Genomic DNA, 17,466 nt, shown 5'->3' with positions numbered 1-17,466 from the left:
TGAAATACGCCCCCCTCACAGTTTGTGCTTTCTTGCTTGTGAAACTTTGTCTGAATTTGGTGACGTGGGTAGCTTCATTGCTTCTTAATCTGTTCAGTCAAATGTAGTGAGTTACGACCGCTAGATAATTGTGTAGTTGTTTTCGTGCGACCGCGCTGGCCGACGGGCTTGGTATCCGACAACAGGATCAGCACTCTACACCTAAAGCTTTCATCCGCCTCCAAAGAAAGCATGTTCTGTGCAGGGATGCGATTTCGACAACTGTGCGGCTGGCCTTTTCCTGCATCGCTTTCCACGCTGAAAGCTCGAAACGCCCATCCAGTCGAATGGCAGGGCATTCGAGTATATAGCTCCAAAGGAAGAACAACAAAACAAATTTCGCGCCTTCGAAAACAAAATGACGTCACTTCTGCTTTTAACGGACATGGCGTCACATTATTTTTTCTTCCGCTGGAAGTGTTCCCACCACATACAGATGGCGCTAAGCCCCATGGACCGCCGATGGACCGCCATGTTTTGAACGTATGGGCTCCTACGGAAGCTTCGCTACCAGGTACATTTACCTTGGGTGTACCGCCCCGGCCGACTACTTCCCCTTCATTCCCGAAAGCAAAGCAAAAATAAATGGTGGCGAAAACCTGTACCTGCAGAAAAGCATACCAGGTTTAAAGCCGATGTAAAATAAATGAATAGGGGTTGTGAATTAATACCCAAAGCGCATGTTTTTGAAGAAGAATAATAATAATATTTGGGGTTTTACGTGCCAAAACCACTTTCTGATTATGAGGCACGCCGTAGTGGAGGACTCCGGAAATTTTGACCACCTGGAGTTCTTTAACGTGCACCTAAATCTAAGCACACGGGTGTTTTTGCATTTCGCCCCCATCGAAATGCGGCCGCTGTGGCCGGGATTCGATCCCGCGACCTTGTTTTTGAAGAAAAGCCAATTGGAAAAATCGCACAGGGCTATGGTTTACTGAATAAATGAGGCGGAGACGTGAGGGCATGGGCACGCCCATGAAGATGATAAAAGAACAGAAAAAAATAAAAATAAAAGAGTAACAAAGCAAGAAATGAGTAAATAAAGAAACAAACAAAAGAAAAGCAAAGGGAAAATGAAAGAAAGAGAGAAAAGAAAAAACCAGTGCACGGAAGTACACAAACACGGAGCTGGACGGTGTTGCCGTGTCCTTCTCACGGTGTGTGCGCCGCAGTACACACGGCATGGTGCACAGTACATAGCGGCGACCTCCGGAAAGGAATGGCGGGCCGAACCCGAAGGTAGTGCAGTACCGAGCCAGGGACGACACGGGTACTGCGGCGGCGAGTGCAGCGCGGTGCCCCCGCGGCAAACTGCAGTAGCTCCACTCTGCGGTTTTTTAGAAAAATGTATCTTAAATGAAAAAATCGCGTGTTTTTTCCTGATAACATTTGATAGAGTCTTTAATAGATTTGTTTGGTCCAAAAGTGCGTACGTTGTACTTTGTGATACGAAGTTTAAGGAAATGTATATATAATAAAGACTAAGCGGATGTTGCCTTCAAGATCCGCAATTGCAGGTTGCAAAAGCACGGCCTTCGAGATCAGACTTTGTCACTCAAAGGAAGCCGTAGCGGGAGGCGGAGAGGCTTTTAGGCCCCAATCGTTGTGTTTAGAGTGCCTAGGTAGGCTTCCTTATTTATAAAAAATATACGGGGACTTCAGCCGAACCATGAGCGAGCTATACAGACACACGCGGTACGGTTCGGTGTCCGATCCGACGTGCGGCGCTGCATGCTACGGCATGAGCGGCGCGTAAGCTCCGCCCACATCCAGCTCCCCAGCTTGAGTTCATATTCACGTCGAGAAACGCAATATAAACAACTCTGCAAAACACTGCTTCGCTTTACGCGAACGCTGTCGATAAAATTATGCCCCTGTGAGTGACAGAACACTTCACGACGACGCGCTGTCCACTGACGGCTCCTCTAAAGCCAGCGATAGGGCCGGTAGGCATAGCTAGGCGGACGATGCAGCCGACGGCGCTTGCGATCCAGCCTGAGCTCGTCGAAGAGTGCTTATTTTTGCCAAAACAATGAACACTGTACACTTAGGTCGGCCGTAATTAAATACAATTGGTTTACTCGACGCAGTCGTTGCGAAGGGCAAACGTGCAAGCGAAGCGAGCGGCCTCGCTCAGACAGTCGGTGTGTGATGTCTGTTCGCGAAATGCCCTCGCGTCGCGGCTCCCGATCTCACCAGTAGCTTAGTGCTAGTGTACAAGGCGCTGGTTTGCATAACAGGCACACGTTCGAGATAATTTTACTGAACTGGTAACTATTTCATGTCAGAAACAAACTGCAGCAGGCAAGGAAAAAGAATAACTGCGAGAAACCGGCCAGCCAGCACCGCCTTCGTGGAGGGAACGTCACGTGCCAGCCGCGCTGCCATTGGCTGCGGCCAGACGACGGTGCAGTTGTCGGACACGTCGGACGATGATAATTTGCCCGGTTTGTCGCACGCCGGACGTCCGATCCAGCGCTTCGGCACCGCAAGACACCTCGATTCGGGCTGCAATTTCGGCGCGTCGGACGCCGGATCGGACACCGAATCGGACCGTATGTCTCCCGCTTTAGTTCGCGAACACGAGCCGATCAGCGCGCCGTCCGTGCAGCTCCGTCTAGTGCGATGTGCATGGCCTACGGGTTTGTTTGACACCTACTGAGCACAAATTCATGATCACCGCTCATATACACGCTACCCATGGCACTAGCTGTCGTGTTTTCGAGAATATGTGCCCTCATCTTGAATTGGTGAGACGATATTTCCTCTTAGCGTCCGGTATTAGAAGCAATTTTTTTCTATGAACATTTTACTATCATCTGTTACTAGGAAGTTGATTAAAAATTAGGAAAATAGTTACTGTGCAAAAAAAACATCTTTTTTTAAAGGCAGCCAGTCTTTGCATATTAATTTATAGTTCAGATGCTGTTATATGTTCATTTTTCACTAAATCATTTTTAACAACTTTCTAGTAACCAGTGTTACTAGAAAGTTTATTGAAAATTGTGGAAACTCACACCTGTCCTTGAAACAAAACTGTCTTGCACCAGCCATGTTCATTGAATAATTCTAACCTTATTGAATAATATTCATGCATGTTTTGTAACTTGGGTTATGTACTTTAGGAACATAATTATTTTTATTGACTTCCTATTGAATCGTGTTTCTAAAAAGTTAAAATAGTGTGTCTTAACTTTCTAGTAACTTTCTTTTTACATACTGAAGTTAGAAAAGAAGTAACCAACTTTCTTTTGACAAACGTTACTAAAAAGTAAAAGTCAATAGGATGTTACTAAAGTTGATAGGATGTTGATAAAAGTTCTAAAGAAAGTAAGGAAGCATTTTTGTATCGGTGTGTAAGTCTTCCGTTGCGACAATCGTCGTCCACCCGACCGATAAACGAGGCCGCTGCATGATTCGCTTGAAACCGTCGGGATCGACCTCTGTCACGAACGCGCTCGTACCCGCCTGTTCGCGAAACGTGACACGCACCTTGCATTTATCCGTATCTATGTTCAGCCGCTCGTTTCGCTCGTTCAACACTTTGATAAATTCATCGGGTGCGATGTCCGGGTCTACTCCATTAAATTTGACATGGGGATTGCGTTTCTCACCTAGGCGAACTAAGAGAGAGGCACGGGTAACGGAATTATCTTTGATGGCTTGGTGTAAGTTGTCTAACGACTGCTTGGTATTGGAAAAAATCGTCAAACCGTATCGCGTATGGTGCACGCTGATGTCTTTGATCTGCTTGGCACCGCGATCGATATTCGTTTTCGAAAGTCGAAGGACGTCCCTCGCCGGCGTCGCCGTCTGGGCGACCGGCGTCAGGAACGCCACGTGATCGTGTGTCGGGCGCGCCACCGCCGGAGGCGCCGTCGCAACGGGCCGTCCCGTACGAGCACGCGCAAGGCCCGCGCCGAGGGCCGCCGCGTAGGAGCGCCCGCCCGGCGACCCCGCCGCCGGCATCCCCAATAGGCCGCCAACAGCACCGACGTCAGCAGCGGGCACGGAGGAGTCAGGTCCGGCATGGGAGGCTTCGCCCAGGACCGTGAAGTCGTCGTCCTGGAGGGCGGCCGTCGGCCGGGTATGCAGCTTCGCTCGCAGGGCCGAATTCTCGCGACGCGCGTCCACGAGTTGCCCCTGCAAGGCAAGCGCCGCGCCGCGCTCCGTGGCCGCGTCCGCCCTCAAGTCAGAACAGTACTCAACCAGCTCAAAGATTTTGGACATGATAAACTTGCGAGCCTCTACAGGCACCTTCTTCACTGTAGCCGTGCAATAAGTTAAAATCTCAACCTCGATATCGCGGATGCGTCGCTGGATACGGCTGCCAAGACCCGCGGGAAGCGTCACGGCTACAGCAGTGGTTTCAGATACAGAGGATAGGGCCTCTTCCTCTTCCCCGCCAGCCGGAGACTGGGTTTCCAAGTTCTCCGGTATTTTATCAATCATTTGACAGAATCTCTCGATCACCGCATCCCCGTCCTCGGAAAAATCGGACGCTTGTGACCGCGGCGAATGCCCGACACCAGTTTGGCGCTTCGGGGACGGGGAGATGGCATGGGTTTGCCTTGTGTTAGGCATGGCTACAGCAACCGAGCTGCGCCATGGCTCATACCCGGCCAACGGGCAGCATCTGACAAGCGATGAACTAAATTAATAAAATAGCCCTAGTTAAACCCAACCACCGCGTCGAATGGAGGCCCTACACGTTTAAAATTAACCCCGAGTTAAAATTTCAAAGCAGATAGCCAAAATAACCGACCTTTTGCCGAATATCCTGGAGAGCGACACGCTGACCAGACGGAGCACTTGCACGCGCGCTCGTGCAAGTGCTCCGTAAAATAAAATGCCATACAAAAAATTATATTTGGAACCCATCCTCGCGTTTACCTCAGCCCCTTCAAACAAGAATAATATCCAGGACTTAAGTTTCTGCCTTGTTTGTTGCGCCGAGCTTGCGCTGGCGCTGTTGAATTACCATGTGGCGGGTGTACCGCCCCAGTAAACTTTATTTCTGTTGGCCTCTAGTGAGCCATATACGGTGAACTGGACGTGGTAGCGCTTTTGACGCCTTAGTCCGGTCACGCCCTCTTATAAAACGCCATACAAAAATCGTTTTTGGAACCCGTTCTCGCGTTTACCTCCGCCTCTTCTAACAAGAAATATATCCAAGACTGAAGTTTCCGCCTTGTTTGTTGTCCTGAGCTTGCACTGGCGCTATGCAATTGTCATGTGGCGGGTGTTCCGCACCAGTACACTTTCTTTGTTGGCCTCTAGTGAGCCATATACGGTGAACTGGACGTGGCAACCCTTTTGACGCCTTAGTCCCGTCACGCACTCTAATAAAACGCTATACAAAAATCTTTTTTGGAACCCGTCTTCGCATTTACCTCTGCCCCTTCAAACAACAAAAATATCCAGGAGTGAAGTTTCCCACTTGTTTGTTGGGCTGAGCTTGCGCTGGCGCTATTGAATTACCACGTGGCGGGTGTACCGCCCCAGTAAACTTTATTTCTGTTGGCCTCTAGTGAGCCACATACGGTGAACTGGACGTGGCAACGCTTTTGACGCCTTAGTCCGGTCACGCATTCTAATAAAAGGCCCCCTGCAGGGGCGTCTGCGTCAGCAGGCGTTTGGTGTGTTGCGACACCACGTACCCGAGCACACGAGGGTTGGACCCTCCCGCGTGTAGCCGTGCGCGGCTTAGCCGTGTCCAGGGAAAGGGGGATCCTGGGGGTTGAGCCGATGCCGGGTGTTCGGACCTTTAAGGCCCCCCGGCGGAGGCAACACACCTCTTTGGCCTCTGCTTCACGTAGATGGCACCCCCGGACTGACCCACCCGGGGGAAATCGGTAGTTGCCTTTTCCTGTCTCTCTCTCCTTCAACCCTTCGCCTTTCACTTTCCAGCTTTCCTGTCTTCTTCTCACTTCTGAATTTTTTATCCTTCTGGCAGCTAGGGTTAACCTTGTGTGAAATAACCAAGCTCGGTTATTTCATATTTCGTTATAGTGGTTGTGTACAGTTGGCGATGGCAGGCCTCGTTTATTTACAAGGCCTGTCACGTCCCCTTGTTGGGCTCTGTGGTGGGTGGCTGACACCACTGCCGAAATTACTTCAATTTTTATGGCTTCTTCTTTCCCCAGGCTTCCTAATCGCCCTCTCACAAAAAGAGGGCGCACCGAAGAATGTTTCAACTTCTTTAATAAGCCCACTGAAATTTTTCCACGTTTCCACGTGATTCACAGAAAAACCCCCGACAAGACCGTAAGAACTGTATCGCCTTTCGTTGTCGCGAAATGCCTAACTGAGACCCTAGGTGCAGGATACAAAGTCACGAAAATGGCCAGTGGTGACATTCTCCTTGAAGTCCGTGATAAAGCTCAGCATGAAAATCTGCAAAAGCTCATCTCGCTTGGCGACACCCAAATCTCTGTAAGTCTTCATCGTTCATTGAATAGTACACGAGGGGTAGTATCAGATCAGCACCTGCTGGAACTGACTGAGACAGAGCTCCTAGAAGGCTGGAAAGAGCAACACGTTACGAATGTTCAGCGAATTAAGATCCGACGTGACGACAAAGAAAGTCCGACAAAACACCTTATACTTACCTTTTGTACGAGCACACTCCCTGAACAAATCGAAACCGGCTACATGAAAATAAATGTAAGAGCATACATTCCAAACCCCCGACCCTGTTTTAAGTGCCAAAGATTCGGTCACGGCTCTCAGAGCTGCAGGGGCCGTGCCACCTGTGCAAAGTGCGCATCACATGAGCACCCTGCAGATAACTGCAATGATCCTCCCCACTGTGCAAATTGTGACGGTGAACACCCGGCATACTCTCGCTCTTGTCCCTTATGGAAGAAAGAAAAAGAAATTATCACGCGGAAAGTAAAAGAAAATATTTCCTTCAAAGAAGCCAGAAAACGCCTCTCGTTTGTGGGGCCTTCTTTCTCCGACGTGGCACGGCAGGGGGCAGTGCCACAACGGTTCTCGCGGCCGTTAGGACCACGCTAAGTGGACCGACGGTAGCGCCACTCGACCCCACTGCGGGATCAGCTAGTGCTGTTCCGCAACCCAGCAAGAGCCAGCAGTCCACCGGTCCTGCGGGCTCCACGACTTCTAGGGCCTCTGTTCGCACAGAGAAGCCCGAAACACCCGCGAATGTACACCGCGAGCGGGCATCCAGCGCCTCTATGGAGGCGATGGATACATCAAGTGTATCGGCGTCTCGGACACCGAAGGATCGGCGAAGCTCTCAGGAGCTGCCTAAAAAAGGCAAATCCCGCATCACAGGGCCTGGCAAGGTTCCTGTGGGATAACATAGCTTTCCTCTCTTTAACACACATCACCATACACTTTCACTATGGATACACAAATATTATATTGGAATGTCAGGGGCCTTCTTCACAATCTAGATGATGTCAAGGAACTCCTACATAAATATAATCCAAAGGTGCTGTGTGTTCACGAGACTCATCTGAAAAGCACACAAACAAACTTTCTTCGTAACTACTCCATCTTCAGAAAAGACCGTGACGAGGCTAACGCGTCGTGCGGTGGCGTAGCAATTGTCGTAGACAAGTCTATAGCTTGTCATCATGTAGCCCTACAGACACCCCTCGAAGCAGTATCAGTGCGAGGAGTTCTCTTTAATAAGTTGGTTACTGTTTGCTCCATTTACATACCCCCAAACTATCACCTTCACAAAACAGACTTCTACAACCTCATAAACCAGCTTCCGGAACCCTACATGCTCGTGGGTGATTTTAATGCCCATAACACCCTGTGGGGAGATTCCCGTTGTGACGCGAGAGGTCGGCTGATAGAAGATTTTCTTTTGACATCCGGTGCATCCCTATTTAATTAGAGGGAGCCGACTTATTACAGTGTGCATCACAACACATACTCATCTATAGACTTAGCAATTGGTACTGCTAGTCTTCTGTGTGACCTGAAATTGGATGTCATCAAGAATCCTTTTGGAAGTGATCACTTCCCTGTCACTCTATACTTAACAACACAGTATGATTCTCCACCGCATGTCCCTCGATGGAAATTAGCCTCAGCCGATTGGAAAAGTTTTCAAGAATGTACTTATTTACCGCGGGACTTTTTAGAATACTATACTATAGATGATGCCGTATCATATTTTACTCATTTTATTATCGACGCAGCGCAAAAGTGTATACCACAAACAAATGGTATTTCATCCAAAAGACGTTTCCCGTGGTGGAACGAAGATTGCAAAGAAGCGCGAAAGAGGCAGAATAGGGCATGGGGCAGGCTTCGTCGATCACCAAATGTGGAGAACCTAATTGCATTCTAGAAGGCAAAATCACAGGGCAGGAGAACACGACGACGTGCTAAGCAGAAAGCTGGGAAAGGTAGCATATGTAGCATCAATTCGTACAAGGATGAGGGTAAGGTATGGAACAGGGTAAACAGATTAAAGGGCAGGGAAACACAACCGCTTCCTTTAGTAAAGGCTCAAGGCGGCACCATGAGAGATCAGGCAGACTCCCTGGGCAAGCATTTTCAAAATATTTCCAGTGCATCACACTATGCGCCAACTTTCATAAAATTCAAGGAACGCATAGAGCGAGAGCGCCTTGAACGAAAATGCGCAGCAGATGAACTTTATAACCGTCCGTTTAGTCTCGCTGAACTGAAGGCTGCTCTCAGTTTCTGCGGCAACTCAGCACCAGGTGGTGACCGCAGAAATGCGCCTGTTGGTATGGCAACGCTTTTGGCATACCAACGTGGCAACGCTTTTGACGCCTTAGTCCGGTCACGCACTTTAATAAAAGGCCATACAAAAATTATTTTTGGAACCCGTCCTCGCGTTTAACTCTGCCCCTTGGAACAAGAAAAATATCCAGGACTGATGTTTCCGCCTTGTTTGTTGCAACGAGCTTGCGCTGGCGCTGTTGAATTACCATGTGGCGGGTGTACCTCCCCAGTAAACTTTATTTTTGTTGGCATCTAGTGAGCCATATACGGTGAACTGGATGTGGCAACGCTTTTGACGCCTTAGTCCGGTCACGCACTCTAATAAAACGCCATAAAAAATCCTTTTTGGAACCCGTCCTCGCGTTTACATCCGCCCCTTCTAACAAGAAAATATCCAGGACTGAGGTTTTCGCCTTGTTTGTTGCAAGGAGCTTGCGCTGGCGCTGTTGAATTACCATGTGGCGGATGTACCGCCCCAGTAAACTTTATTTCTGTTGGCCTCTAGTGAGCCACATACGGCGAACTGGACGTGGCAACCCTTTAGACGCCTTAGTCCGGTCACGCACTCTAATAAAAGGCCATACAAAAATTATTTTTGGAACCCGTCCTCGCGTTTAACTCTGCCCCTTCAAACAAGAAAAATATCTAGGACTGAAGTTTCCGCCTTGTTTGTTGGGCTGAGGTTGCCCTGGCGCTATCCAATTGTCATGTGGCGGGTGTTCCGCCCCAGTACACTTTTTCTGTTGGCCTCTAGTGAGCCATATACGGTGAACTGGACGTGGCAACCCTTTTGACCCCTTAGTCCAGTCACGCACTCTCATAAAACGCCATACAAAAATGCTTCTTGGAACCCGTCCTCGCATTTACCTCAGCCCCTTCAAACAAGAAAATATCCAGGACTGAGGTTTCCGCCTTGTTTGTTGCAAGGAGCTTGCGCTGGCGCTATTGAATTACCACCATGTGGCGGATGTACCGCCCCGGATTTCGTCTGTTCCCCAAAGATAAAAACAAACTAAAGAAAAGTGGGGAGACCCGTACCTAATAGGAGCAGTAACGGGTTTAAAGCCAATTAAAATTAAAAAATGAGGGGTGGTAACCCAAGATACGGATGTGGAGGGAAAAGCCAATTGGAAAAATAAAAGCTGGGCACGGCAACTGCAGATGGCCTGACTCCTTCAGCGAGGACAGAAAACCCCGCATAAAGCGTTTATTCATGGAAGGTGTAGATGGTGACAAGGATGAGGAGAGAACAGAGACCAAGTGCCCGATGTGCTGGTAGCTTGGGTCGGCCTGGTACTTCCAAATGCAGCAAAGGCGAGATGCCGGGGCTCAGGAAAAGCACTGCAAAACTTGAAAAAGAGTGAGTCAAAGGGAATTCTACTGGTCCAATAAGTATGGACCAGCAGAATAGGCGATAGACGAGCAAAGGAAGGAGCAATGATGATACAAGGCAGAGTAATGTGAAATCGAATATGAATGCAAGAGTTTGTACCCAAAATGAAAGAAGAACAATGGTGCCTGCGGAATGGGCCACTGGGTTATGGGCGTCCCTTTCGGTGCGGATGACTGCCCCTCCCATCCACACACACACCGTCTGGGAAGCAGGGTGCGAGTTACTGTACAGATTTTGTGCCGTGTCTCGTTTGTTTTCCGAGGGAATGTGTGGTGCGGATTAGCGTAGCCAATAGACAGCGAGCTAGGTACCTGCTGTAAGCCCCACCCATGTGTGTGCCGGGAGAACAGCAGCCGCCCCTCCCATCCACAGCCTACAAAAGGGAGGCAGAAATCCGCGGCATCCAACCGTTGTTTGACAATAGAATGAAAGTAAAGAACAAAACAAAAGAGGAATGGAAAGAAGCACGGAACTTCTGCGGTGACACACGGTTAAGTGATCCGAAAAACACGCGTGAAATACGTGCCTACTGTGGGCTGAGAAGTTAGCCAATACGGATCAAACTTTGTATAATACAATGAAACCTTCACGCTGGTGAGGGAGGACCGCGAGGCCTCTGCACAGCCCTACGGCACCGCGAATAGTCCGAAGGGCCACCCCCGCGGGACGCGCACCAAAGAAACAGGCAGATTACTACCGGCTGCTGAAGGTAGGAACAGAGGCTAGGCTACGCAAAACGTATAAGAACGTACATGTTGCGTATTGAAGCGGTTGGCTGTCGCCCTTGTGAGGATGCCTTTCCGGTTGCCTGCGGATGTCCGCCGGGAAAGCGCGCAACGCGGACGCGACGGCGCGCTCGCTGCCCGCGCACACGAATTGATTGTGCTCGACACGTGGTCTAGATGGTAGCAGCTAAGGCCAATAGGCCCTACAAAATAAAGGTAAGGCGCCTGTCCGAGCGCAGTCTGGGCATGCAGTGCCAAAATGCTTGTATGACGGAGAGCAGGCAGGACCCTTACCTGCGACGCTGCCACCGTAAACATTCAAAATGCATTCGGATCGTTGTTCATCACACGTGTGGGTGATCCTGGGTGAGATTACTGGCCGGGTGCAAGAAGAGTACGGTGTACGCGGAAAGGGCCTTCGACGTTGGCAGCCGAGTAGCACCGCCCGCATGCCCCTCCAAGGCGCTGGAGTAAGGGTCCGCCACGACCCCCAGCCGTCCGGGTATACACGAATGACGGAAAGAGGCTGGCAACAGTAGATGCTGACCCATCCTTTGCCGGAGCAAAGTCGATGGCCGTCCCAGCGGCTGGATTCAGTGTCAGCCAAGACACTGGGCACGCACGTCTGGCCTGGCGTTAACACCCGAGATTTTACCGGCGTACATCGAAGGAAGGCATAGTGGGCCATCCAGAACAGGAGGCCATTACGTGTAGAACGAAGCACTGCAGCCCAACCGCGTTTATAACTGAAACGCCTTCGGTGGTATAGGGGAGGGAAAGTAGAAGGATGACAGAATGAGTGTGAGAAGCGCGGGGCAGAGAGCGCGACTTACGACGCATCCACCCGCGGGCTGCCGCGCGGATAATCCGGCAACGAAGCGCAAATAAGGTGGGCCATTCGAATAAGGATTGCCCGGTTGTGCTTGGGCCCCAAGAGAAGGTGGTACGCGGTCCCGCCAAGACGGCCCCCCGGCACGCCCGAGAGCTGCCTCGCGAGCGCGGCCGTAATATGGCATTCTGTCAGGTAATGTTCAAAAGAATCGCAGACCAGCCCACAGCTGCACAAATTATGGGGAGCGAGATTGAAGCGTTTAAGGTAATATGGGAAACGACCATGGCCAGTAATAATATGGGCGATGGATTTATGATGGGGGAAAAAGGCTGGGATAGATTTGATTGTAGGTATCAACAAAAATGTTGCCGTACTGGCATGCTCAGTGGCCCATTCGCGTTGCCAATCACTTTCCATCTGTCTATAGAATTTGGTCCTGATAGAACGGATAGAGAGAGGAGCACGGCGCGATACGCCGTATCTTGCGGCACTCGCTGCCGCCTCATCAGCCAATTCATTGCCTAGGACGCCTGAATGACCCCGTACGTGGTATAATTTAATATCTGTAAAAGCTGATAAGTGACTGAGCACTTTCTTAATGTTGACTACACGGGTATCAACGGACCGCAGTACCGCGATCGCTGAGAACAACGAGAGGCAATCAGAATACATCCGAACAGGCCTTATGCCTCGAAACTGTCACATAATTAAGTGCCTCGAGGAACGCAATGGCCTCCGCGCAGTACGCGCCAGCATCTTGTTCCACTTTAAATTTACCGATTTTTAAAAGTCTATTTCTAGGAGCCATTGCGACGTACGCAGCCCCTGCAGAAGTCTCGGAATATGAGCCGTCGGTGTAAATATGTAAAGCCTATTCAGTCGCAAGCCTGGCCACCTCCGCGCTGCTGAGTCGTTCAAAGGGACAGCGGTATCTATCGGCTGGGTGATCGAGCCAAGGATTGTAAGGAAAATCAACCATTTGAGGCACATAATATTCAGGACCATAGCAGGTGGGCCGTCGAAGCAGAAATAGGTGGAACTCGGCACGAAGCCGCTCCAACTCCAGAGGTGCCGCTCGCAATAAGACCTGTAAAGCCGATGTACGCGTTGTACGGTATGCGCCGGTCAGACTAATGAGGGGAACGCGGTGTAACGATATAATTTTGGCCTTTAAGAGGCTGTCAGGAAATTCTGGCCACCAGACCGGGGCCGCGTAGGTGATGACCGGAAGCACGACTTGTTTGTACAGAGTTCGAAGCGCTGTGGGAGTTATAGAATGATGCATGTGTATGTATGTCGTAATTTTAGGAGCCATTAGTTCCAATTTCTCACGGATATAATCCGCATGTTCTTTGAAGCCTAATCGTAAATCGAATACAATGCCAAGAATTTTGAGCTTTTCTTTCCGCTGCAACCGGTCATCACCCACAGCCACGCGAAGAGCACCCGTACTCATGGAGTTGCAGCCGTGGGGAAACGCTATGAAGAATGATTTGGCCGTGTTAACGTGGACGCGTGTCTCCCGCGCCCAGACACTTACGGAAGTCAGAACCGCCTCCGCCAATCTTTCGATTACCGCCCTGTTCTTATCCGGAATGGTGATTACGATGTCATCCGCATAGGCCTGTATTACGGCACCCTGTGGAACTGGAACGTCCAACAGGCCACGCACTACGATATTCCATAAGAGAGGGCTCAACGGGAAACCCTGAGGACTACACTGTAAACGGAAAGAACTCCGAGGTGGGAGTATAACGCTTGTCCTATAGCGACCCCCCGGTTAGGAGTTTATTATGCTCCGTATGATCGGAGTAGAATTTTTACTCAGTGCGAGCGGAATTTTAACGTGAAATTATGGGAGTTATGTTTTCTACCTTTTCTATCTTTCTTGCTTTGCAATGGACGGAGTTTTTTCGAGGTGCAACGGGAGTATAAAAGGAGGCATCACGTGACTTTGCGCGAACATCTTTACATACAGAGGCTGCTGGTCAAATTTCGAAATATGCAAACGAGACCGCGTCAAATTCGACGAAACAAGTCAATGAAAGCACATATATCATGACATACATAAACATTTCAGAAACGCCCAATGCAGAAATTTGAAACACATCCCACGTACACGCGATACTCAAGAAGCGACGGTGCCAGTTTATATAGCCACGATACTGTGTGCCTCGTAACCGCCTAGGGAGCAGCCGTGCTGTTTTGTTCATACGAGATGTGCGTCTCTGATATTAACAGAATACCCTAATCAACACAAAACTGTTAATTCAGAATAGCGAGAGAAAAAAGTTACTGGCGTAAATTTTCACAAATAGCAAGCCATTCTTTTAGTGCTGGAGCGACTTCGCACACTGCATGCGTTCGCGGCCAAAAAGTAGTGCGTTAGTTACAGTAAGCAAGAAAAATGTAAGTGCTTCAGCTTCATAGCAAAACTAAATTTTTGCGATATTTTGGTAGCGTAGCAACAAATTATTACGTGTGAGCATGACCCGCAGCAGCCGACGTAACACCGAAAAATGCGCAGTCATACATTTTATACACCGCACTACTTGCTCCGCGTCCGAGCAATATCTCTCGGTTGTGAAAAGGAGCTACATCGCTGATCTGTCGAGTGAATCCTTAAACTCGGAGCCAGCAGGCATGCGTCTAAATCAGTGTCTAGGATAGAGCGTAATGTTAATGCAATATCGGAAGCAACGACGTGACCAAAACCTACATGCGCGATAACAATTCGATGCACATCGCTCAATAAGAAGCTTTATTTACAGTACGCATACTGATGTCCTACCGTTTTTCTTCGGGTGAGAATATCCGTTCGCAGATACATAAAAACAGTTGCTTGCACTCCGATCTTTCTCACTGGCAACACAGCACCGCAACGAACTTCGGCTACGCCATTCATGTGCGACTAGCACGGATGTCGTCGCTCGAGCAGTGGCTGCTGTTGCCATTGCTACGCGGTCCTTTCAAACATTGCACCGGACGTTGTCAGCATGTACCCAAAAGGGCATAAAATTCGTATTTCGCGTAGTGAAGAACACAAGCCAGGGTCACGCAGCACGAAAACACAGTCAGAACTTGAGCCGACATCATGAGCCAGTGAGCAGCTTCGAGGTATACATAAGCCTTTTTCTGCACTTGAAAACGTTGCTCTTGCATTCATCGTTGTCAGCAAAGTGATCCACGCTAACGTACTTGAAGCTGAAAATGAGCGAGCTGCAGGCATGCCTATAACACTTTCTGGAAGGAAATACGGCAAACAAATTGACGAAACGCTGTCACGGAACGACACTTCGCACATGTAAACAAACCGTCAGCCATGAGCACTGCCGACTCCGCCGAATGCGCCCGGTCGCTGGCGAGGCGCACAGCCTCATGGGAAGCGCCACGTGACCAAATTCTTTCGGCGGAGGGGAGTTTTTTAAAACTCCCTGTCGGAGTTTTACGGGAGAACAAGATTTTTAAGCGGAGTAAAATCGCGTCATGTCGCCCTAATACTCCCGCAGCTAGCCAGCGGAGTGAAATGAGGGAATGGCGCTGTTTTGCTCCGATACATCGGAGTAAATAGTGGAGGAGGGGAGGTTTTAGGGCACATCACCTGTTAAAAACTCCCAGGTGGGTTTATTTTCGTTTACAGTGTACCGAGCGTATGCGGCGTAGACACCTCGCCAGAGCGTGAGCGATAAACCACGAATCTATCGTGAAGGAAACTCTTTAACAAACTAAAAAGGTTACGTGGACATCCATGTTTTTGTAAAAAATAAAGCACCAGCGGATGCCACACTGAGTCAAAAGCGCCCCTGAAACCACGATCAGAGCGGGTGCCTTCTGCAGTTTAAGGTGTAAGAGCCGCTCTTTCAGGGCATACAGGGCCAAGACGGCACTCCTCCCATGTGTGAAACCGAATTGATTAGGATGGATGAGGTCGTGGGAATAGAGGAAAAAATAAATGCGAGAATTGAGGAGCCGTTCTAGAATTTTGCCAAGAAGGGAATTCATGACGATGGGTCTGTAAGAGGAGGTCTGGTCGGGGGGCCGACCGGGTTTAGGAAGAAAGATAATACGGCCCTTCTTCCAAGAGTAAGGGAAATGACCCAATTGCAGAGCCGAATTAAAGAGAAACAGGAAGAAAGTTGGATGAAATTGAAAAATATTTTTGATCATGGGAAGAGTGACGCCATCAAGACCGGGGGCGGAACCGTCCCTGCCCTGCGCAATCGCGTGTTCGATTTCAGGAAGAGTAAAGGCCCTGTCCTCCGTGCGACTAACCGCGGCGCCGCTGGCGACCAGTCGAATGGCCGCGTGGAGAGGATTATCCTGTAGCGTGTCGTCCGCCGGGAACTGGGCTTGGAGGAGCAGAGCCGCTGACTGAAGTGTGTCCGTGGTCTTCGCACCGCTCGGGAGGGTAAGCGCAGGTAGATGTATTGGCGGCCGAAGTTTACGAAATGCGGTCTGAAAAGGTATGCCAAAGATATTCCTTTTCGAGCACTCTTGGCAATATCGCTTAACCGCACTCTCCTGTGCCTGGGCGATGTGTTTCCTGTATGTGCCCCGCGCCCGAGCAAACAGGGTCCGTAAATGGGCGCGCATGACCGGGTCACGTGCCTGCTGATAACGACGGCGCATGGCACGTACCTTATTTCTTTCCACACCAAGTTCCGAGGTCCATCAGGAGTGGGCCCCGGAACCAAACTTACCAAATCCGTGGGCCGGATTTGGTAAATCGAGAGTTACGGCGGATCAGATTGTTGTAGATAGTATAACATTTATTGATAATGAGCTCGAGGGCATCACCGGTGCGGAGGGCGGCGCACTGAACCTGCGAGAACCATATCATGTCCTGAAGGACCTGGAGGACACGGACGCGGCCTGCAAGCGTCAAACGCTTCAACGGAGGCGGCTGTTGCAAACTAAATCCTAATTCAATATGTTTGTGTTCTGCAAGGCTTTCTTCGGTACTAACGTCCCACTCAAAGTCTAAAGGTGCCATCGAAGAAGTCACCATGGTAAGGTAAATGCAACTGGCATTATAATGATTTTCAAATGTAGCTGCGGAGGTGGGGTCGTTTAATAGCTGTAACCCGTGCTGACACATCAGCTGAACCACGGCTGCGCCCCTACTGTCGCACCCGCCGCGGCCCTAGAGGGTATGTTTCGCATTAAAATCACCAGCTATTATTGCCATGCCCGAGCCAATCCGGACCAGGCATTCAGTGATGCTAAGTAGGGATCGATGTCGGTTTGCGGTGGTGCGTAGACTACGATAACTGTAAACGCGACGGAGTTACAGGAAAAGGTGACCGCTAGTACGTGCGTGGAAATAGTTACTGGGAAATAGTTAATAGCCGTGTGCAGCGCATAATATAGTCATTTTAGGGTTATGGGTTGCCTTGATTTGAAGAGTACTAGGAGGGACCCCAATAATTTCGTGCGCTCGTACATATGGGTCGCTAATTATTGCAAATGAGATATTCTTGGTTTCCATTGTCCGAATTAAAACCGCCATGGCGTGCTTTGTATGGTCCAGATTCGCCTGTATGAATTTGAGAGTTGGATTGAGGGCCATCATGAAAGGCGAAAGAAAACGCCGTGAACCTGTACAGGCGACAGCATGCACCCGCTGGAATTCCGGCGCGGTTCACCTCCCACACGTAGGCTGCCAACTCCTCTAAGATCCCATCGCCTCGACTGCAAAACGCAACCACCACACACTTGCCTTGGCATTGGACGGTTCC

The 17,466-nt window shown here is 49.8% G+C and overlaps 1 protein-coding gene across 2 annotated transcripts; it reads right to left on the bottom strand.

Annotated features, from left to right (window-relative positions):
- Positions 1-830: 830 nt before the first annotated feature.
- LOC135914126 (uncharacterized) lies at positions 831-4,865 on the bottom strand. 2 transcript variants are annotated; one of them, XR_010568209.1, is made up of 3 exons: positions 4,808-4,865; positions 3,756-4,185; positions 948-1,369 (listed from the first exon to the last, which is right to left on the bottom strand). XR_010568209.1 is itself a non-coding variant. In XM_065446882.1 (2 exons), exons 1-2 carry the CDS (start codon positions 4,624-4,626, stop codon positions 852-854), a joined length of 1,389 nt encoding a protein of 462 aa, XP_065302954.1. In that variant the 5' UTR covers positions 4,627-4,859; the 3' UTR covers positions 831-851. The 2 variants fall into 2 exon arrangements, 1 of the variants encoding a protein (XP_065302954.1); XM_065446882.1 differs by having other exon boundaries at positions 831-1,369; positions 3,756-4,859.
- Positions 4,866-17,466: the final 12,601 nt, after the last annotated feature.

Source organism: Dermacentor albipictus, unplaced genomic scaffold (genome assembly GCF_038994185.2).
Source record: "Dermacentor albipictus isolate Rhodes 1998 colony unplaced genomic scaffold, USDA_Dalb.pri_finalv2 scaffold_15, whole genome shotgun sequence".
NCBI classification, from domain to species: Eukaryota; Metazoa; Arthropoda; class Arachnida; order Ixodida; family Ixodidae; genus Dermacentor; species Dermacentor albipictus.
This window is presented reverse-complemented; position numbering and strand designations above follow the sequence as displayed.

Coding starts and splice junctions, on each gene's coding strand:
- LOC135914126 (XM_065446882.1), bottom strand. CDS start 4,626: ATGCCTAACACAAGGCAAACCCATGCCATCTCCCCGTCCCCGAAGCGC. Junction 1,370..3,755: donor CGTGCACCATACGCGATACG/GTTTGACGATTT, acceptor AAAAAACCGCAG/AGTGGAGCTACTGCAGTTTG.